The sequence below is a fragment of the Salmo salar genome, chromosome 14 (assembly GCF_965601325.2).
Source record: "Salmo salar chromosome 14, fSalSal1, whole genome shotgun sequence".
Taxonomy (NCBI): domain Eukaryota; kingdom Metazoa; phylum Chordata; class Actinopteri; order Salmoniformes; family Salmonidae; genus Salmo; species Salmo salar.
Window position 1 is genome coordinate 106,426,224 of NC_138304.1, and position 23,874 is coordinate 106,450,097.

The window sequence follows — 23,874 nt, forward strand, 5'->3', positions numbered from 1 at the left end:
TCAGGGGCCAGAACGACAGATTTTTACCTTGTCAGCTCGGGGATTTGATCTTGCAATTAGAGTTGTGACAGGGTTCAGAGCCAGGAACATTTCAATTTAAGACTGTTGTATGTGTTCATTTGGGGAGAGATAAATCCCCTTACACTCCTTGTGTCCAAGAGTCACTAAAATATCACTAAATATCCAATAACGAGGTGTCTCTGCCAAGCTTGTGTCATGTTTAGATTATAAATAACTTAGAAAATGAGGTTTGCTAGTTCGGGCTTTTATTGTGGCCATTTTAAATGTACTTTGACGACTAAATATAATAAAGTGTCAACTATTAAAATCCAATCAAATAAAATGTTATTTGTCACTTGCGCTGAATACAACAGGTGTAGTAGACCTCACAGTGAAATGCTGAATACAACAGGTGTAGTAGACCTCACAGTGAAATGCTGAATACAACAGGTGTAGTAGACCTTACAGTGAAATGCTGAATACAACAGGTGTAGTAGACCTTACAGTGAAATGCTGAATACAACAGGTGTAGTAGACCTTACAGTGAAATGCTGAATACAACAGGTGTAGTAGACCTTACAGTGAAATGCTGAATACAACAGGTGTAGTAGACCTTACAGTGAAATGCTGAATACAACAGGTGTAGTAGACTTTACAGTGAAATGCTGAATACAACAGGTGTAGTAGACCTTACAGTGAAATGCTGAATACAACAGGTGTAGTAGACCTTACAGTGAAATGCTGACTACAACAGGTGTAGTAGACCTCACAGTGAAATGCTGAATACAACAGGTGTAGACGACCTCACAGTGAAATGCTGAATACAACAGGTGTAGTAGACCTCACAGTGAAATGCTGAATACAACAGGTGTAGACCTCACAGTGATATTCTGAATACAACAGGTGTAGTAGACCTCACAGTGAAATGCTGAATACAACAGGTGTAGTAGACCTCACAGTGAAATGCTGAATACAACAGGTGTAGTAGACCTTACAGTGAAATGCTGAATACAACAGGTGTAGTAGACCTCACAGTGAAATGCTGAATACAACAGGTGTAGTAGACCTTACAGTGAAATGCTGACTACAACAGGTGTAGTAGACCTCACAGTGAAATGCTGAATACAACAGGTGTAGTAGACCTTACAGTGAAATGCTGAATACAACAGGTGTAGTAGACCTTACAGTGAAATGCTGAATACAACAGGTGTAGACCTTACAGTGAAATGCTGACTACAACAGGTGTAGTAGACCTTACAGTGAAATGCTGAATACAACAGGTGTAGTAGACCTCACAGTGAAATGCTGAATACAACAGGTGTAGTAGACCTTACAGTGAAATGCTGAATACAACAGGTGTAGTAGACCTCACAGTGAAATGCTGAATACAACAGGTGTAGTAGACCTCACAGTGAAATGCTGAATACAACAGGTGTAGTAGACCTCACAGTGAAATGCTGAATACAACAGGTGTAGTAGACCTTACAGTGAAATGCTTACTTACAAGCCCTTAACCAACAATGCAGTTTTCTGAAAATGCCTAAAAGAAAAAAGTTTTTTTTAAAAACAGATAAGAAAAACAAATAATGAACGAGCATCAGTAAGTAACGTGTCATACAGATGAATAGACTGAGACATACAGTATATTGCCTATTGATAAAATAAAAACAAGTAATTTCACATCTTAAAAACAGTTCAGTTAGTCATTTCTCACCTGTGACCTATGTGTATCTGACCCCTGACCTTTGCAGCGGTGACCTGCCCTGACATAGGCCACTCTGCTGTGGATCACGGGAGATGGAGGCTGATCTACGGGTCTCAGAGCCTGTACGACGCGATGATGATGCTCATCTGTGACCCCGGATATTACTACAAGGGTCAGAGGGTCATCCGTTGCCAGGCCAACAGCACCTGGGACTACCCAGAGCCCCGGCCGGCCTGCGAGAGTGAGTCAGAATCTACATCTCCCACGATGCATTGTAGAGCAGTAAAATCGGCCGTTTTGCTTTCAGCCAAGTTGTGCTTTAGATGATGTAGCAGAATGAGAAAGACACGATAAATGAAATAGATTTACCATGGACAACATTATCAGTGTTAATTCACCTGACTAATGCTTTCTTTACATGTACTCATATTGAGGTAGGAGAGAGAAAGATTGGCCTTGATGAACACAGAGGAGAGAGAGAGAATGATTGGCCTTGATGAACACAGAGGAGATGTAGAATGATTATAATTGTTTTACCTTTTATTTAACTAGGCAAGTCAGTTAAGAACAAATTCTTATTTTCAATGACTGCCTAGGAACAGTGGGTTAAACTGCCTTGTTCAGGGGCAGAACAACAGATTTTTACCTTGTCAGCTCAGGGATTCGATCCAGCAACCTTTCGGTTACTAGTCCAACGCTCTAACCACTAGGCTACCCTGCCGCCCCTAAAAGGAAGATTGATTGAACGCAGAGAGGAGAGAGAGAAAGATTGGCCTTGATGAACGCAGAGAGGAGAGAGAGAAATGTTAGCCTTGATGAATGGAGAAAGGAAACCTTGATCCAACAAAATGGATGACATCAAAACAAGACAATTACCCAAATGAAATAAACGAAGTTGAACAGATGAATGTGTTTTGTTGTTGTTTTAGGATTAATTTTTTATTCTGCTTGCCTCCTCCCCTCTCCCCTCCTCTCCCCTCCTCTCCCCTCCTCTCCCCTCCTCTCCCCTCTCTCTCCCCTCTCCTCTCCTCTCCCCTCCTCTCCCCTCCTCTCCCCTCCTCTCCCCTCTCTCTCTCTCCTCTCCTCTCCTCTCCTCTCCTCTCCTCTCCCCTCCTCTCCCCTCCTCTCCCCTTCTCTCCCCTCTCCTCTCCTCTCCCCTCCTCTCCCCTCCTCTCCCCTTCTCTCTCCTCTCCTCTCCTCTCCTCTCCTCTCCTCTCCTCTCCTCTCCTCTCCTCTCCTCTCCTCTCTCCTCTCCTCTCCTCTCCTCTCCTCTCCTCTCCTCTCCTCTCCTCTCCTCCCCTCTCCTCCCCTCTCCCCTCCCCTCTCCTCTCCTCTCCTCTCCTCTCCTCTCCTCTCCTCTCCTCTCCTCTCCTCTCCTCTCCTCTCCTCTCCTCTCCTCTCCTCTCCTCTCCTCTCCTCTCCTCTCCTCTCCTCTCCTCTCCTCTCCTCCCCTCCCCTCCCCTCTCCTCTCCTCTCCTCTCCTCTCCTCCCCTCTCCTCTCCTCTCCTCTCCTCCTCAGTAATCTCCTGTGGGGACCTGGGCACTCCTCCGAATGGGAATAAGATCGGGACTCTGACTGTGTTCGGAGCGACAGCCATCTTCTCCTGTAACACAGGCTATACGCTGGTTGGTTCCCGGGTCAGAGAGTGCATGTCCAATGGCCTCTGGAGTGGATCTCAGGTCCAGTGTCTCGGTAAGAGAACCAGAACCAGCTAGAGAAAGTTACAACCAAATTTTAACCAGTTCAATCTCATTTTGTATTTCAAGCTATTTTTCATAAAGAACCAGATCATAGTGTTTGGTCAACCATTGTGTTTTATATGACTATATAACTTATTTATGACAAACAGAATATAGCCCTGTATACATATGTGACTGTATTCTTTGTCTCTCTCTGTTCTGTCCCTCCTCTCTAGCGGGTCACTGTGGTACCCCAGAACCGATAGTGAACGGTCAGATCATAGGAGAGAACTATAACTACAGAGGTAGTGTGGTCTACCAGTGTAACCCGGGATTCAGACTCATCGGGGTGTCTGTACGCATCTGCGAACAGGACCACCGCTGGTCCGGACGCACCCCTGTCTGTGTCCGTAAGTACCCAGAGATAGTGGCTTTGCTTATGGATTGAAAAAAAAAATAATCTACCAGGCTTTTACAGAAATCCCAGTTGGAACATTCCCAGAATTAGGAGGGGTTAAAAGCAATACAGGAATTCTCCAACCGGGATTTCTGGGAAACCAGTGTATTCTGGGAAAGTTTGCGGAATTGTGCAACCCGAGTGTCTCCTGATAGGTGTATGGGGATTTATAGATTAGCGTTTTCCTATAGAGTCATGAATATCATTGGCTAGGACTAGGGACCTACTGGCTAAGGTGGAATAATATTTGAAAACATATGACTGATGTGTTTCGGGATAGTGTTGACAGCTTCTAATAACTTCAGACATGTTAAGCGATAGATATTGTGTATATTTTTTTCTTGTCTCCATAGCGATCACATGTGGTCATCCGGGCAACCCTACCTTTGGCTTTACCCAGGGAACGCAGTTCAACCTGAACGATATTGTGCGCTTCGCGTGCAACACCGGCTACGTCCTACAGGGGGCTGTCAAGTCTCACTGCCAGTCCAACGGACAGTGGAGCAACACCCTACCCAAGTGTAAAAGTAAGTCTGGAGAATGTACAGAGAGGACTGTATTATTTTCGTTCCCTGCTATGGGAAAGAGGTGAGCCACGTATGGGATGTGTAGGTAATATTTACACATAAAGTGTTGAATAAAGATGTCTGGACAAAAAAGCGTATTTCCTGGCTTAATCTGTGAGGCTGACGTTGCATGTCAGATAGCTAGATTAGTTTAGTTTAGCTAGATTAGTTTAGTTTAGTTTAGTTTAGTTTAGCTTCGCAGAGTACTGTTATCTTTCCGTAGAATTAAAGAACTTAGCATTACTGTCGCCCGTAAAATGTCTTTGCTCATATTGGTCAGTGATATTGACAGAGACGTTGGGGTGTGTTGTGCATGTGTCAGCTAGCAAGCTCAGAGCTAGTTTAGTTTAGCGCAGTGATGTCACCTTTCTGGAGACTTGGAATGTTTAGTCGCCCAGACCCGTTAAATGTCTTGATTCTTGTAGGCATATACAGCGCCTTCAGAAAGTATTCATACCCCTTGACTTATTCCACATTTTGTTGTTACAGCCTGAATTCAAAATGGAATACATAGATTTTTTTTCTTACCCATCTACACACAATACCCTGTAATGACATGGACAATGTTTTTTGAAATGTTTGTAAATTTGTTGAAAATGAAATATTGAAATATCTCATTTACATAAGTATTTAAACGCCTGAGTCAATACATGTTAGAATCACCTTTGGCAGCGATTATAGCTGTGAGTTTTTCTGGGTAAGTCTCTAAGAGCTTTGCACATATAGATTGTACAATATTCATTAAACAATTATTTAGAATATTCTTCAAGCTCTGTTCAAGTTGCTTGTTAATCATTGCTAGACAGACATTTAAAGTCTTGTCATAGATGTTCAAGCCGATTTATTAAGTCAAAACTGTAACTAGGCCACTCAGGAACATTCAGTCTCTCACCAGAATTATGGCCAGGAATACAACTTTCCCGAATTGGGTCCTTTGTTCGTACCCCCCCAGGGCAATTTAACTTATCCCAGAGGCTGATCCAATATGAGGTATTTGGAGTGGACTTCTATTCGTGCACACCATCCACCGCTACCGAGTATATTACTCACTAATGTTCAGTCCCTGGACAATAAAGTAGACGAGCTCAGGGCGAGGATCTCCTTCCAGAGAGACATCAGAGACTTTAACATACTCTGTTTCATGGAATATTGGCTCTCTCCGAATATACTGTCCACATATCCTGATGCAGCATTAATTGTAGCTGGGGATTTTAACATTTTAAGCAAATTTGAGGAAAGTTCTATCAACACATTGACTGTAGTACTCACGCTGCCCCCGCCCTCCCTTCGGGCAAATCAGATCAAGACTCTATTTTGCTCCTCCTGCTGCTCTCTTATAGGCAGAAACTCAAACAGGAAGTAACCGTGCTAAGGTATATTCTGGTCTGAACAATCGGAATCTGTGCTTGAAGATGTTTTTGATCACTCGGACTGGGATATGTTCCTTGTAGTTTCAGAGAATAACATTCAGGAAGACACAAATACGATGACTGAGTTCATCAGGAAGTGTTTAGGGGATGTTGTCCCCACTATGATTAATATATATTAAAACCAAACCAGAAACCGTGGAGAGAGGGCAGCATGCTCAACAAATCTGAAAGCGCGAACCACCGTGTGGCTCAGTTGGTAGAGCATGGTGTTTGCAACACCAGGGTTGTGGGTTCGATTCCCACGGGGGACCAGTACGGAGAAAAAGAATGTATGAAATGTATGCATTCACTACTGTAAGTCGCTCTGGATGAGAGCGTCTGCTAAATGACTAAAAATGTAAAAAAAAATGTAAAAATGTAACCATGGCAAGGTGAATGGTGATGTGGTTGAATACCAAACAGTGTAGTTATTCCCTCAAACAGACAAAACGGAATCACTAGTCGCGTCCTCAGCTAGCCTCTTGAGCATCTGATCCCGTTAGCGGGATCAAAATCCAGCGAAAAATCATATCGCCAATTAGCATTAAAAAATTATCATAATTTTTAAAAAAAATAAAAAATATATATTTTTTTTTTTTATAGATACACCTCTCCTGAATCGACCCACGTCGTCCGATTTCAAAAAGGTTTTACAGGAAAAGCAAATCATTAGATTATATTAGATGAGTCCATCGTAAAAAGCAGCTTCATAGCCATTTTCCGACCAACCACTTCCATCACATATTATCAATAAACAGCTAAATGTAGCACTAACCTTTTACAAACTTCATCAGATGGCACCCCTAGGACATCATGTTATACAATGCATGCATTCTTTTGTTCAATAAAGGTCATATTTATATATAAAAACAGCATTTTACATCTCTGTCTGACGTTGACTACCTAATTTCCCCTCAAAAGCGTCCCGGTAAACAATGCTACGTTTCAATAAATTGCTATACTATAACGATTTTTTAAATGTATATTGTCAATCTAACATTTATAGATGAATATCTCTTGAGAACACCCGTCATACCAGATTTTAAATTAACTTTACTGGGTAATCACACTTTGCGATAAAAGGAGATGCGATACTCAGAAAATCAGCTAATATACAGTGCTCGGCGCCATCTTGGACGCAACAGTATGAACCATCTCATCTTCAATAATATTGTCAATAATCGCCTACCTTTAGTTGTCTTCATCAGAAAGCATCCCAGGTCCACAACAGATGTATTTTCGGTCAAAAAGGCCATACTTCACGTTCCATTAGCCTGATGTTGGTAGCGCGTCCTATGGCTCTCTCCAAACGCAGCTCTGCACTTCATACTGAAAGCAATCCTCGCGCATGTAGGTTCGTTCAAACATGTCAAACGTTGTATAAAATAAATGTTCAGGGCCTCTAACACCAAGAGAGCCAATAAGATTCGAGGGGGATGATTTCATTGCCTTTAAAACCGTTTCCAAAGGTGGGGGCAGACATGGCCGCCGGCGTCATAATGGTGATGGCCCATCCCCTGTGACCAATTTCAAACTCCTGTCATTCACTGAGTTTTGACTCTATAAGGCTCAAACCACTGTGAAAGGACTGGCGACATCTAGTGGAAGCAATAGGAAGTGCCAAAATATTCCTAAACCCCTGTGTTTTTCAATGGGATAGGTTTAAACTCAATACAACACATCAGGTATCCACTTCCTGTCAGAAAATGTCTCAGGGTTTTGCCTGCCAAATGAGTTCTGTTATACTCACAGACACCATTCAAACAGTTTTAGAAACTTTAGAGTGTTTTCTATCCATATATAATAAGTATATGCATGCCCTATCTTCTGAGTTTGATTAGTAGGCCGTTGAAAATGGGAACGATTTTTTTTCAAAATGCGCTGTGGCGCCCCCTATCCTAGGGTATCCTCAAGAGGCTAGTTAAGGATCATATCACCTCCACCCTACCTGACACCCTAGACCCACTTGAATTTGCGTACCGCCCCAATAGATCAACATACGATGCAATCGCCATCACATTGCACATTGCCCTATCCCATCTGGACAAGAGGAATACCTATGTAAGAATGCTGATTATTGACTATAGCTCAGCCTTCAACACCATAGTACCCTCCAAGCTCATCATTAAGCTCGAGGCCCTGGATCTGAACCCCTCCCTGTGCAACTGGGTCCTGGACTTCCTGACGGGCCGCCCCCCAGGTGGTGAAGATAGGAAACAACACCTCCACTTCGCTGATCCTCAACACGGGGGCCCCACAAGGGGGTGTACTCAGCCCCCTCCTGTACTCAGTGTTCACTTGTGACTGCGTGCCCACGCACGCCTCTAACTCAATCATCAAGTTTTCAGACGACACAACAGTGGTGCCATGAAAATAACCTATCCCTCAACAAAATGAAGGAGCTGATCGTGGACTTCAGGAAACAGCCGAAGGAAAACGGCCCTATCCACATCGACGGGACCGCAGAGGAGAACGTGAAAAGCTTCAAGTTCCTCAGCGTACACATCACTCACAATCTGAAATGGTCCACCCACACAGACAGTGTGGTGAAGAAGGCAACAGCACCTCTTCAACCTCAGGAGGCTGAAGAAATTCGGCTTGGTCCCTAAGACCCTCAAAAAACGTTTATAGATGCACAATTGAGAGCATCCTGTCGGGCTGTATCACAGGCTGTATCACGGCCTGTTCACCCCACTACTATCCAGAAGACTCGGTCAGTACAAGTGCATAAAAGCTGGGACCGAGAGACTGAAAACAGCTTTTTATCTCAAGGCCATCACTAGCCGGCTACCACCCGGTTACTCAACCCTGAACCTTAGAGGCTGCTGCCCCATATACATAGACATGGAATCACTGGTCACTTTAATAATGTTTACTCATTTTCTATGTGTATACTGTAATATATTCTACTGTGTTTTAATGAATACCACTCCGATATTGCTCATTCTAATATTCATATATTTCTTAATTCAATTATTTTACTTAGGTTTGTCTCTATTGTTGTGAATTGTTAGATACTACTGCACTGTTGGAGCTAGAAACACAAGCATTTCGCTACACCCGCAATAACATCTGCTAAACATTGTGTACAGTATGTGACCAATACGATTTTGATTTGATGTGTCTTGGTAAGCAACTCCAGTGTATTTTTGGCCTTGTGTTTTAGGTTATTGTCCTGCTGAAAGGTGAATTTGTCTCCGTGTCTGTTGGAAAGCAGACTGAACCAGGTTTTCCTCTAGGATTTTGCCTGTGCTTAGCTCTATTCCATTTATTTTCATCCTAAAACAACTCCTTAGTCCTTGCCGATGACATGAATACCCATAACATGATGCAGCCACCACCATGCTTGACAAATATGGAACGCGGTACTCACGTGGTACTTTACTTTAGTGCCTTATTGGCAACAGGATGCATGTTTTGGAATATTTGTATTCTGTACAGGCTTCCTTCTTTTTACTCTTTCATTTAGGTTAGTATTGTGGAGTAACTACAATATTGTTGATCCATCCTCAGTTTTCTCCTATCACAGCAAATACACTCTGTAACTGTCCCCACTGGCATCATGGTGAGCGGTTTCCTTCCTCTCTGGCAACTGAGTTAGGAAGGAGGCCTGTAGCTTTGTAGTGACTGGGTGTATTGATACACCATCTAAAGTGTAATTAATAGCTTCACCATGCTCAAAGGGATATTCAATGTATGTGTTTTTTTTTACCCATCTACCAATAGGTGCCCTTCTTTGCGAGGCATTGGAAAACCTCCCTGGTCTTTGTGGTTGAATCTGTGTTTGGATTTCACTGCTCGACTGAGGGACCTTACAGATAATTGTGTGTGTGGGGGGTACAGAGATTAAGTAGTCATTCAAAAATCATGTTAAACACTATTATTGCACACTTCTACTCCTGAACTTATTTAGGCTGGCCATAAAAAAAGGGGTTAAACACTTGTTGACTCAATACATTTCAGCTTTTCATTTTTAATGAATTTGTTAACATTTCTAAAAACACAATTCCACTTTGACCTTATGGGGTATTGTGTGTAGATCAGTGACACAACATATCAATTGAATCAATTTTAAATTCAGGATGTGGAACAAGTCAAGGGGTGTGAATACTTTCTGAAGGTACTATACAGTACATATGAAGTAATACCAAGAAGGATGAGCCGTAGAATACAGTGTATATATATATATACCCACTTTATAAGTATATATATATATATATATATATATATATATATATATATATATATATATATATATATATATATATATATATATATATACACTTATAAAGTGGATAAAACAGTATGTAAACACTACTGAAGTGACCAGTGTTCCATTATTAAAGTGACCAGCGTTCAATGACTATGTGCATAGGGCAGAAGGTGCAGGGTAGAGTACCGAGTGGTAGCTGGCTAGACCAGTGACTAAGGTTCAGAGCTACTAGTGGTGACTATTTAACAGTCTGATGGCCTGGAGATCGAAACTGTTTTTCCAGTCTCTCGGTCCCAGCTTTGATGCACCTGTACTGTCTTCGCCTTCTAGATGATAGCTGGGTGAACAGGTGACCGCATCACCCTCTGGAGAGTCCTCCGCTTGTAGACAGGGCAACTGCTGTAACAGGTGGTAATACAGCCTGACAGGAGCCACTCAATTGTGCATCTGTAGAAGTTTCTTAGGGGCCAAGCCAAATGAATTAAGCCTCCTGCACCTTCTTCACCACACTGTCTGTGTGAATGGACCATTTCAGAATGTCAGTGATGTGCTGACAAGCTTTTCACCTTCTCCACTGCGGCCCCAACGTTGTGGATGATCAGCTCCTTCATTTTGTTGACGTTGAGGGAGAGGTTATTTTCCTGCCACCACTCCACCAGGCCCCTCACTTTTTCCCTGTAGGCTGTCTCGTTGTTGTTGGTAATCAGGCCTACCGCTGTTGTGTCGACAACAAACTTGATGATTGAGTTGGAGATATGAATGGCCACGCAGTCATGGATGAACAGGGAGTACAGGGAGAGGGGGCTGAGCACGCACCCTTGTGGGTTTCAGGATCAGCATGGCGGAGGTGTTGTTGCCTACTTTCCCCAACTGGGGTCGGCCCGTCAGGAAATCCTAGTTGCACAAGTGTAACAGATGTAAATCGTACTCTCCTTGCGTTGTGTTTTGTCCAAATAAAGCACATCAGCCAGTGGTCCCAGTTGAGCATAATTTATTTCTGTTGTTAAATAGGAAACAGCACGTTAGTTGGGCTTAATGGTGTTGATGGTTGTCGATGGTAAAATCTGTAGCATGAAGACAACTGTGTTAGCAGTGGGCTTATGTGACCATTACGTCGGTGTATGCTAGCTAACACACTTATTTACAGCAATCATATGCCAAAGCACATCCCAGAAAGCCCCTCAATCCCTAACAGGTACCATATACCCACACACGTATAAATCAGTAATGTACAGCAAACTTGTACACATTGTAAAATATAAAACAGTATTCAGAACGTGACCTACCCCTTGGATCACATTTTCATATTGGGAAGACCTGACGTTCGCGATCTCCCCCTATCTGCAAGCGGGGCCAATCACAACAAGCCTTATTGTCATCAGAGTTGAACCAACCAATAAGAATGCTTGAACATTAAATACACCTTTCTTTAGAGGCAAGTGGAAACATAACCAAACCTGTTATACAAGAAAGGGGTTCAGACCCAGGGCCCCGAGCTTAGTGATGAGCTTGGAGGTTGAAGGCTGAGCTGTAGTCAATGAACAGCATTCTTACATTGGTATTCATCTTGTCCAGATTGGATAGGGCAGTGCGCAATCCGATGGCGATTGCATCATCCGTAGATCTGTTGGTGTGGTATGCAGATGGTATGCAGATTGTAGTGGGTCTAAAGCCCTCAAACTCAACTCTGGATCTCCAAGCCAGTTTCACTGCTTTTCTTTTTCTATTATTGTTCCCCTGTAATCAGGGACTGATTTAGACCTGGGACATCAGATGTAATTCATCATCAGGTAGAAAAGAGTCTGTACCTAAGGTCTAGCCCCTGGTTTAGAGTGGAGTAGGTCCTGGGTGTCAGGTAAGACGGAGGTGATATGATCCTTAACTAGTCTCTCAAAGCACTTCATCATGACAGAGTGACTTCTATGGGGCGATAGTTTCTTGGGTACAGGAACAATGGTGGACATCGTGAAGCAAATTGGGGACAACAGACTGGGATAGGGAGAGATTTAATATGTCATTAAACACTCCAGCCAGCTGGTCTGCACATGCTCTGAGGACGCGGTTAGGGTATGCCTGACGAATGCTAACACGTCTACATTTCTTACTCACTTCGGTCACAGAGAACGAGAGCTCACAGTCCTCGTGAGAGGCGGTGGCCAGTGTTGGCGGTTCTGTGTTTTCCTTGAAGCAGGTGAAAATGTTGTTTAGCTTGTCCGAGAGCGAGGTAACAGCATCCTCGACATGGCTGCCTGTCCCTTGCCTCTTTGACTGCCTCTTTGACTGAGGCAGTTTGGACACGTCCATGTTCCCAGACACCTTGACGTGGTTAAATGTGGTAGTTTGCGCTTTTAGTTTTGCGTGAATGCTGCGATTTATCCACAGTTTTTAGTTTTGATAAGTTCTAATCATCACAGTGGGAACAACATCCTCTATGCACTTCCTGATAAACTCAGTCACCATGGGAACAACATCCTCTATGCACTTCCTGATGAACCCAGTCACCATGGAAACAACATCCTCTATGCACTTCCTGATAAACTCAGTCACCATGGGAACAACATCCTCTATGCACTTCCTGATAAACTCAGTCACCATGGGAACAACATCCTCTATGCACTTCCTGATAAACTCAGTCACCATGGGAACAACATCCTCTATGCACTTCCTGATAAACCCAGTCACCATGGGAACAACATCCTCTATGCACTTCCTGATGAACTCAGTCACCATGGGAACAACATCCTCTATGCACTTCCTGATGAACCCAGTCACCATGGGAACAACATCCTCTATGCACTTCCTGATAAACTCAGTCACCATGGGAACAACATCCTCTATGCACTTCCTGATAAACCCAGTCACCATGGGAACAACATCCTCTATGCACTTCCTGATAAACTCAGTCACCATGGGAACAACATCCTCTATGCACTTCCTGATAAACCCAGTCACCATGGGAACAACATCCTCTATGCACTTCCTGATGAACTCAGTCACCATGGGAACAACATCCTCTATGCACTTCCTGATAAACTCAGTCACCATGGGAACAACATCCTCTATGCACTTCCTGATGAACCCAGTCACCATGGGAACAACATCCTCTATGCACTTCCTGATGAACCCAGTCACCATGGGAACAAAATCCTCTATGCACTTCCTGATAAACTCAGTCACCATGGGAACAACATCCTCGATGCACTTCCTGATGAACCCAGTCACCATGGGAACAACATCCTCTATGCACTTCCTGATAAACCCAGTCACTGAGTCAGTGTATACATCAATACTATTCTCAGAGGCAACCGGAACACTTCCCAGTCTACTTGATCAATACAATCTTTGAAGCATAGATTCCGATTGGTCAGACCAACATTGAACAGTGATCACCACATATCGAGGCGTGATCTGATTTTCCGAAAAGAGGGTGGGGGAGGGCCTTGTAGCCGGGGAGTAGCAATGGTCGAGAGTGCTCGATGCCGTACGCCTGGTCTTATCTCTGAAGCAATAGAACCGAGAGGACAAAAGCATGATCATTTAATTTAGCCTGGTGAAAAGGGTTTGCATTTTCCAGACAGGCGATGTGTCTTGACTCCCGTGTCTGTCTCAAAGCCCCCTCAGCTCAGGGTTTTTCTGACAGGCGCAGAAAGGGACAGCTTATGAGGCCATGGCCCTCGTGTGACAGAGCCAATCCCTGATGGAGTAATGAGGGTGATTTTAAAAGAGGAGAGAATAATGAAAGAAAATAGTGATATTAACTTTTTATAAGAAAGGAGAAGAGAGTCTCGGCAATGTCCTTCCTCAGTTTGAATGGGGTATGTACGGCAGTATCTGTGGAAAGAAGATGGAGAAGGTGTCTCCATGAAGGGAAATGTATGGCAGTATCTGTGGGAAGTAGGGCAGAGACGATACTCGTTAGTATGGTGACAAGAACAACAAAACATGAAGCAGATTTAACTTCTGTATGAAAACAGCCCTAACCATTAGCCAGACGGTAGCAGAATGAACAGGCTATGGCTTTGGTGGCTGGAATCTTTAGCAATTATTCGGGCCTTCCTCTGACACCGCCTGACACCGCCTGACACCACCTGATACCCGGCTAACGGTACCGGAGCATCGGTTGTTGGACCAACAGGCTCCGAGACTGCTTTTACCCCCAAGCCATAAGACTGCTAAATAGTCAGACTGCTTAATAGTCATTTAATGGTACCCACACTATCTGCACTGTCTATCTTTCACAGACTCCACACACGGACTAGACTATATATACACACTATATATACACTATATACACACTATGTACACCCTCACTAGACTATATATACACACTATATATACACTCACTAGACTATATATACACACTATATACACACTATGTACACCCTCACTAGACTATATATACACACTATATACACACTATATATACACTATATACACACTATATACACACTATATATACACTATATACACACTGACTAGACTATATATACACTATATATACACTATATACACACTCACTACACTATATACACACACTATATACACACTAACTAGACTATATATACACACTATATACACACTATATATACACTATATACACACTGACTAGACTATATATACACTATATATACACTATATACACACTCACTACACTATATACACACACTATATACACACTAACTAGACTATATATACACACTATATACACACTATATACACACTAACTAGACTATTTATACACACTATATACACACTACAGACACACTAACTAGACTATTTATACACACTATATACACACTATATTCACAGTATATACACACTCACTAGACTATATATACACACTATATACACATTCACTAGACTATATATACACACTATATATACACACTACATACACATTCACTAGACTACATATACAAACTTTATACACACTAACTAGACTATATATACACACTATATACACACTAAGTAGACATTATATACACACTCACTAGACCGTATATACACACTATATATAAAGACTATATACACACACTATATATACACACTATATATACACACACTATATACACACTCACAAGACTATACAGTTGAAATTGTAAGTTTACATCCACTTAGGTTGGAGTCATTAAAACACGTTTTTCAACCACTCCACAAATTTCTTGTTAACAAACTATAGTTTTGGCAAGTTGGTTAGGACATCTACTTTGTGCATGGCACAAGTAATTTTTCCAACAATTGTTTACAGACAGATTATTTCACTTATAATTCACTGTATCACAATTCTAGTGGGTCAGAAGTTTACATACACTAAGTTGGCTGTGCCTTCAAACAGCTTGGAAAATTCCCGAAAATGATGTCATGGCTTTAGAAGCTTCTGATAGGCTAATTGACATAATTTGAGTCAATTGGAGGTGTACCTATGGATGTATTTCAAGGCCTATCTTCAAACTCAGTGCCTCTTTGCTTGACATCATGGGAAAATCAAAAGAAATCAGCCAAGACCTCAGAAAAACAATTGTAGACCTTCAGAAGTCTGGTTCATCCTTGGGAGCAATTTCCAAACGCCTGAAGGTACCACTTTCATCTGTACAAACAATAGTACCCAAGTATAAACACCATGGGACCACGCAGACGTCATACCGCTCAGGAAGGAGACGCGTTCTGTCTCCTAGAGATCAACGTACTTCGGTGCGGAAAGTGCAAATCAATCTCAGTACAACAGCAAAGGACCTTGTGAAGATGCTTATAGGAAACGGGTTCAAAAGTATTTATATCCACAGTAAAACGAGTCCTATTTCGACATAACCTCAACGGCCGCCCAGCAAGGAGGAAGCCACTGCTCCAAAACCGCCATAGAAAAGCCAGACTACGTTTTGCAACTGCACATGGGGACAAAGATCGTACTTTTTGGAGAAATGTCCTCTGGTCTGATGAAACAAAAATAGAACTGTTTGGCCATAATGACCATCGTTATGTTTGGAGGAAAAAGGGGGAGGCTTGCAAACCGAATAACACCATCCCAACCATGAAGCACGGGGGTGGCAGCAGCATGTTGTGGGGGTGCTTTGCTGCAGGAGGGACTGGTGAACTTCACAAAATAGATGGCATCATGAGGAGGAAAATGATGTGCATATATTGAAGCAACGTCTCAAGACATCAGTCAGGAAGTTAAAGCTTTGTCGCAAATGGGTCTTCCAAATGAACAATGACCCCAAGCATACTTCCAATGTTGTGGCAAAATGGCTTAAGGACAACACAGTCAAGTTCTTGGAGTGGCCAGCACAAAGCCCTGACCTCAATCCAATAGAACATTTGTGGGCAAAACTGAAAAAACATGTGTGAACAAGGAGGCCTACAAACCTGACTCAGTTACACCAGCTCTGTCAGGAGGAATGGGACAAAATTCCCCCAATATATTGTGGGAAGCTTGTGGAAGGCTACCCGAAATGTTTGACCCAAGTTAAACAATTTAAAGGCAATGTTACAGAATACTAATTGTGTGTATGTAAACTTCTGACCCACTGGGAATGTGATGAAAGAATTAAAAGCTGAAATAAATAATTTTCTCTACTATAATTCTGACATTTCACATTCTTAAAATAAAGTGGTGATCCTAACTGACCTAAAACAGGGAATTATTACTAGGATTAAATGTCAGGAATTGTGAAAATCTGAGTTTAGGGATAGGCGTCCCGCAAGCGGGACACCTGTCGACAACATCCGGTGAAATTGGAGGGCGCACAATTCCAATAAATAATCCTAATCGTATTAAACATTCATAAACATACAACTATTTTAAATCATTTCACTTCCTGGGGCTATGTGGGACGCTAGCGTGCCACCCGTGGTGCACCCTATCAACAGCAGGTGCATTTCAAGAGCGGCAAATTTGAAACCAAATAAATGTCAAAATTCAAATTTTTCAAACATACAACTATCTTACACCCTTTGAAAGATAAACATCTCCTTAATCTAACCACGTTGTCCGATTTCAAAAAGGTTTTACGGCGAAAGCATAAAGTTAGATTATGTTAGGAGAGTACATTGACAATAGCTGTGTGTAATGTTTTGTCAATTCAAAGACAGGCGTCACCAAAACCATAAAACCAGCTAAAATGATGCACTAACCTTTAACAATCTCCATCAGATGACACTCCTAGGACATTATGTTAGACAATACATGCATTTTTAGTTCTATCAAGTTCATATTTATATCCAAAAACAGCGGTTTACAATGGCGTTGATGTTCAGGAAATCGTTTCCCTCCAATAACCGGCAGTCAAGTCAGCACCACAAATTAAATAATTAAAATTAGAAAACATTGGTAAAATATTATATTGTCATTTAAAGAATTATAGATTTACATCTCTTGAACGCAATCAACTTGCCAGATTTAAAAATAACCTTACTGGGAAATCACACTTTGCAATAATCTGAGCACTGCGCCCAGAAAAATACGCTTTGCTATACAGACAAACGGCCATGTTGGAGAGATCTAAAATTGAAAATACTATGTAAATAATCCATTACCTTTGATTCTCTTCATCAGATGTCACTTCCAGGAATCCCAGGTCCATAACGAATGTAGTTTTGTTCAAAAAAGCTCATCATTTATGTCCAAAAAGCTCCGTGTTGTTAGCACATGATCTAAGCCAGCCGGACTTCTCGTCATGAACGAGGGGAAAAAATATATTTACGTTCGTTCAAACATGTCAAACGTTGTATAGCATAAATCATTAGTGCCTTTTTTAACCAGAACATGAATAATATTCAAGGTGGACGAATGCATTCTCTTTTATAACGTATTGGAACGAGGGTACCCAACATGAACTCGCGCGCCAGAGTCTAATCGACCATCACCGTTCCAAGGCTCTTGTTCGGTCAGATCTCACAGTAAAAGACTCAAAACACTTTGTAAAGGCTGGTGACATCTAGTGGAAGCAATAGGAAGTGCCAAAACATTAATCAACCCCTGTGTGTTTCAATGGCATAGGCTTAAAGGTAATTCAACACATCAGGTATCCACTTCCTGTCAGAAAATGTCTCAGGGTTTTGCCTGCCAAATGAGTTCTGTTATACTCACAGACACCATTCAAACAGTTTTAGAAACTTTAGGGTGTTTTCTATCCATATATAATAAGTATATGCATATTCTAGTTACTGGGTAGGATTAGTAACCAGATTAAATCGGGTACGTTTTTTTTATCCAGCCGTGAAAATACTGCCCCCTAGCCCCAACAGATTATTGTTAATCTAACTTTGTTGTCCGATTTACAATAGGATTTACAGCGAAAGCATAGCATGTGATTGTCTGATGACGGCGCCCAACATCAACATATTTTTCAATCACAGGCTGCACAAAATCACAAATAGCAACTTAAATAAATCACTTACCTCGAAGATCTTCCTCTGTTTGCAATCCCAAGGGTCCCAGCTACAACATGAATGGTCGTTTGTTAGATAAAATCCTTCTTTATATCCCAAAAAGTCTGTTTAGTTGGCGCCATCAATATCAGTAATCCACTCGTTCAACATGCAGACAAAGGAATCCAAAAAAGCTACCGCTAAACTTCGTCCAAACAAGTCAAACGACATTTCTATTTAATACTCTAAAATGTAAATAAACTATAATATTTAATACGGAAAGTAGTATGTTCAATAGGAAAGTAAAATTTGTAATCGCGCGCCCTGCTCGCCCGACGAAAGACTGATACTGTACCGGTGGTCTCTACACAAAACCTAAAAATTCTTGCTCATTTTTGAAGAAACAAGCCTGAAATCTTGACTAAAGACTGTTGACATCTACTGGAAGCCATAGGAATTGCAATCTGGGAGACGGATTTACATAGGAACAATAGGTTTCCATTATAAGAGCCTGGGACCTCAAAAAGAAAAAAAACCTGCCATATCAATTCTGTTAGTCTCAGATATTATTTTACCTTCAGAGTGTTTTCTATCCAATGCTACCATTATATGCATATCCTGGCTTCAGGGCCTGAGCAACAGGCAGTTTACTTTGGGCACGTCAGGCAGGCAGATATTCAGGAAACTTGACCCTATCCCAGGGAAACGTATTTGGCTAAGTTGTATGTAAACTTCCGACTTCAACTGTATATACACACTATGTACACAGTCACTAGACTATATATACACACTGTATACACACACACACACTCACTAGACTATATATACACACTATATACACACTATATACACACTCACTAGACTATATATACACACTATATACACACTCCCTAGACTATATATATACACACTATATACACACTCACTAGACAAAATATACACACTATATACACATTCCCTAGACTATATATACACACGATATACACACTCACTAGGCTATATATATACACACTATATACACACTCCCTAGACTATATATACACACTATATACACACTCCCTAGACTATATATATACACACTATATACACACTCACTAGACAAAATATACACACTATATACACATTCCCTAGACTATATATACACACGATATACACACTCACTAGGCTATATATATACACACTATATACACACTCCCTAGACTATATATATACACACTATATACACACTCACTAGACTATATATATACACACTATATACACACTCACTAGACAAAATATACACACTATATACACATTCCCTAGACTATATATACACACGATATACACACTCACTAGGCTATATATATACACACTATATACACACTCCCTAGACTATATATATACACACTATATACACACTCCCTAGACTATATATATACACACTATATACACACTCACTAGACTAAATATACACACTCATTCACACAAACTACTTTTACAGTCCCACACATTCACACATTACATACACACACACACACTTTTACACTCATAATTTGCTTCTGCTACTCTGTTATTTATATTACTCTTATAATTATCTATCCTGATGTCTAGTCACTTTACCCTGCCTTCATGTACATATCTACCTCAAATACCTTATTATTATCTATCCTGATGTCTAGTCACTTTACCCTGCCTTCATGTACATATCTACCTCAAATACCTTATTATTATCTATCCTGATGTCTAGTCACTTTACCCTGCCTTCATGTACATATCTACCTCAAATACCTTATTATTATCTATCCTGATGTCTAGTCACTTTACCCTGCCTTCATGTACATATCTACCTCAAATACCTTGTACCTCTGTACAGTGATCTGGTTCTGGTATGCCCTGTATATAGCTCCATATTGATCTGGTACTCCCTGTATATAGCTCCACATTGATCTGGTACTTCCTGTATATAGCTCCACATTGATCTGGTACTTCCTGTATATAGCTCCACATTGATCTGGTACTTCCTGTATATAGCTCCACATTGATCTGGTACTTCCTGTATATAGCTCCACTTTGATCTGGTACTTCCTGTATATAGCTCCACATTGATCTGGTACTTCCTGTATATAGCTCCACATTGATCTGGTACTGGTACTTCCTGTATATAGCTCCACATTGATCTGGTACTCCCTGTATATAGCTCCACATTGATCTGGTACTCCCTGTATATAGCTCCACATTGATCTGGTACTTCCTGTATATAGCTCCACATTGATCTGGTACTTCCTGTATATAGCTCCACATTGATCTGGTACTCCCTGTATATAGCTCCACATTGATCTGGTACTGGTACTCCCTGTATATAGCTCCACATTGAACTGGTACTTCCTGTATATCGCTCCACATTGATCTGGTACTTCCTGTGTATAGCTCCACATTGATCTGGTACTTCCTGTATATAGCTCTACATTGATCTGGTACTGGTACTTCCTATATATAGCTCCACATTGATCTGGTACTCCCTGTATATAGCTCCACATTGATCTGGTACTTCCTGTATATAGCTCCACATTGATCTGGTACTTCCTGTATATAGCTCTACATTGATCTGGTACTTCCTGTATATAGCTCCACATTGATCTGGTACTTCCTGTATATAGCTCCACATTGATCTGGTACTTCCTGTATATAGCTCCACATTGATCTGGTACTTCCTGTATATAGCTCCACATTGATCTGGTACTTCCTGTATATAGCTCCATTCTTGTTTATTTTATTCCTCTTGTTTTACTATTTTATTTTTAATCTCTGCATTGTTGGGAAGGGTTCCTAAGCATTTCACAGTAAAGTCTACACCTGTCGTTGTCGGTGACAGATTGATTTGTTTTGATTTAAGCAGCTTTGGGACATGTTTGTCATCAGATTGATCACCTTAATTACAGTGTTCCACTTGCTCCTCTTCCCTGTCTCTGTATTATAAACACTCTCAGTAGAAATCTGCCTCATCTGTCATTCTCCCTTTTTGTCTCTTTCCTTCTCTCCTTTCCTTCTCCCCCTCTCCTTCTCTCCTAATCCTCTCTCCTATCCCTCTCACCTATCCTTCTCTCCTTTCCTTCTTTTCTGTCCTTCTCTCCTTTCCTACTCTCCTACTTTCCAACCTCGTTCTCTGTCCTTTATCTTGGCTCGTGTGTGTTTGAGCGAGCGTGTGTATATATGTGTGTGTACCAGTGGCGGTCGGTGGCGTTGAAGATGAGGATGGATGGTGATATTGTATTTTAACGAGCATTGTCTTATTTCTATTACAGCATATTGGATGACTGTCATTCATATTCCATTCACCCAGTTCAATGTAACATAGAGAGGTTCAGGCTACTACATGATACTCTAGTTGTCCCTGTACCCATCATGAGGTTGTTACAACCTAGACTATGAATGACATTTACAACGTAGGTGCACACAGGTCGAGAGACAGTATTGAGTTGACAGTGATCTGGACAGACAGTGACACATTCAATACCGCCTTGCACACTCTTGCCTGTATCTAGCTGATAGTGGGTGTAATCATAAGTTCAACAGTTGCAAACGAGAGTTTCTATTTGACAAATTCAGTTATGTTTATCCCCGTTTTGTTCTGTTAGCTTCTGTTTAATAAAAGGTTTTTTGAACAGAATCGTCAGAATGAATACACCCCTGATCACGCGTAAACACAGTTCACTTTCATAGCAGCCACGTTGTAGTCCTTCTCGCATTTATGTTATGCGCTCTCCTCCTTTCACCTCTTCCCTTCACTTGTGGACTTCAATGCACAACACATCAGCTGTACGTGACCAAGTAAAAATAAACTTTCCAAGCCAACCTGCTACACAGCCTATATTGTTGTCATTAGCTAAAGTAACGTCCTAGTCAACATACAGTTACATACACTCAGGTTAGAGACATTAAAACGTGTTTTTCAACCACTATACCAGTTTCTTGTTAACAAACTATAGTTTTGGAAAGTCGGTTAGGACATCTACTTTGTGCATGACACAAGTCATTTTTCCAACAATTGTTTACAGACAGATTATTTCACTTATAATTCACTGTATTACAATTCTAGTGGGTCAGAAGTTTACATACACTAAGTTGACTGTGCCTTTAAACAGCTTGGAACATTCCAGAAAATGATGTCATGGCTTTAGAAGCTTCTGATAGGCTAATTGACATAATTTGAGTCAATTGGAGGTGTACCTGTGGATATATTTCAAGGCCTATCTTCAAACTCAGTGCCTCTTTGCTTGACATCATGGGAAAATCAAAAGAAATCAGCCAAGACCTCAGAAAAAAAATTGTAGACCTTCACAAGTCTGGTCCTTGGGAGCAATTTCCAAACGCCTGAAGGTACCACGTTCATCTGTACAAACAATAGTACACAAGTATAAACACCTTGGGACCACGCAGCCGTCATACCGCTCAGGAAAGAGACGCGTTCTGTCTCCTAGAGATGAACGTACTTTGGGGCAAAAGTGCAAATCAATCCCAGAACAACAGCAAAGGACCTTGTGAAGATGCTGGAGGAAACAGGTACAAAGTATCTATATCCACAGTAAAACGAGTCCTATATTGACATAACCTGAATGACCGCTCAGCAAGGAGGCAGCCACTGCTCCAAAACCGCCATAGAAAAGCCAGACTACGGTTTGCAACCGCACATGGGGACAAAGATCGTACTTTTCGGGGGAAATGCCCTCTGGTCTGATGAAACAAAAATAGAACTGTTTGGCCATAATGACCATCGTAATGTTTGGAGGAAAAAGGGGGAGGCTTGCAAGCCGAAGAATACCATCCCAACCGTGAAGCACGGGGGTGGCAGCATCATGTTGTGGGGGTGCTTTGCTGCAGGAGGGACTGGTGCACTTCACAAAATAGATGGCATCATGAGGATGGAAAATTATGTGGATATATTGAAGCAACATCTCAAGACATCAGTCCGGAAGTTAAAGCTTGGTTGCAAATGGGTCTTCCAAATGAACAATTACCCCAAGCATACATCCCAAGTTATGGCTTAAGGACAACAAAGTCAAGGTATTGGAGTGGCCATCAAAAAGCCCTGACCTCAATCCTATAGAAAGTTTGTGGATAGAACTGAAAAAGTGTGTGCGAGCAAGGCGGCCTACAAACCTGAGTCAGTTACACCAGCTCTGTCAGGAGGAATGGGTCAAAATTCACTCAACTTATTGTGGGAAGCTTGTGGAAGGCTACCAGAAACAATTTAAAGGCAATGCTACTAAATACTAATTGAGTGTATGTATACTTCTGACCCCCTCGGAATGTGATGAAATAAATAAAAGCTGAAATAAATAATTCTCTCTACTATTATTCTGACATTTCACATTCTTAAAATGAAGTGGTGATCCTAACTGACCTAAGACAGGGATTTTTTACGAGGATTAAATGTCAGGAAATGTGAAAAACTGAGTTTAAATGTATTTGGCTAAGGAGCATGTAAACTTCTGACTTCA

At 41.5% G+C, this 23,874-nt stretch overlaps 1 protein-coding gene across 1 annotated transcript in view; it reads left to right on the forward strand.

Moving 5' to 3' along the window:
- csmd2 (CUB and Sushi multiple domains 2) overlaps window positions 1–23,874 on the forward strand; it is an 854,766-nt gene that overhangs the window by 714,676 nt on the left and 116,216 nt on the right. Inside the window, 4 exon segments of the mRNA XM_082961372.1 lie at window positions 1,752–1,946; window positions 3,225–3,398; window positions 3,622–3,795; window positions 4,196–4,369. Of these exon segments, the coding sequence (XP_082817498.1) occupies window positions 1,752–1,946; window positions 3,225–3,398; window positions 3,622–3,795; window positions 4,196–4,369 (717 nt within the window).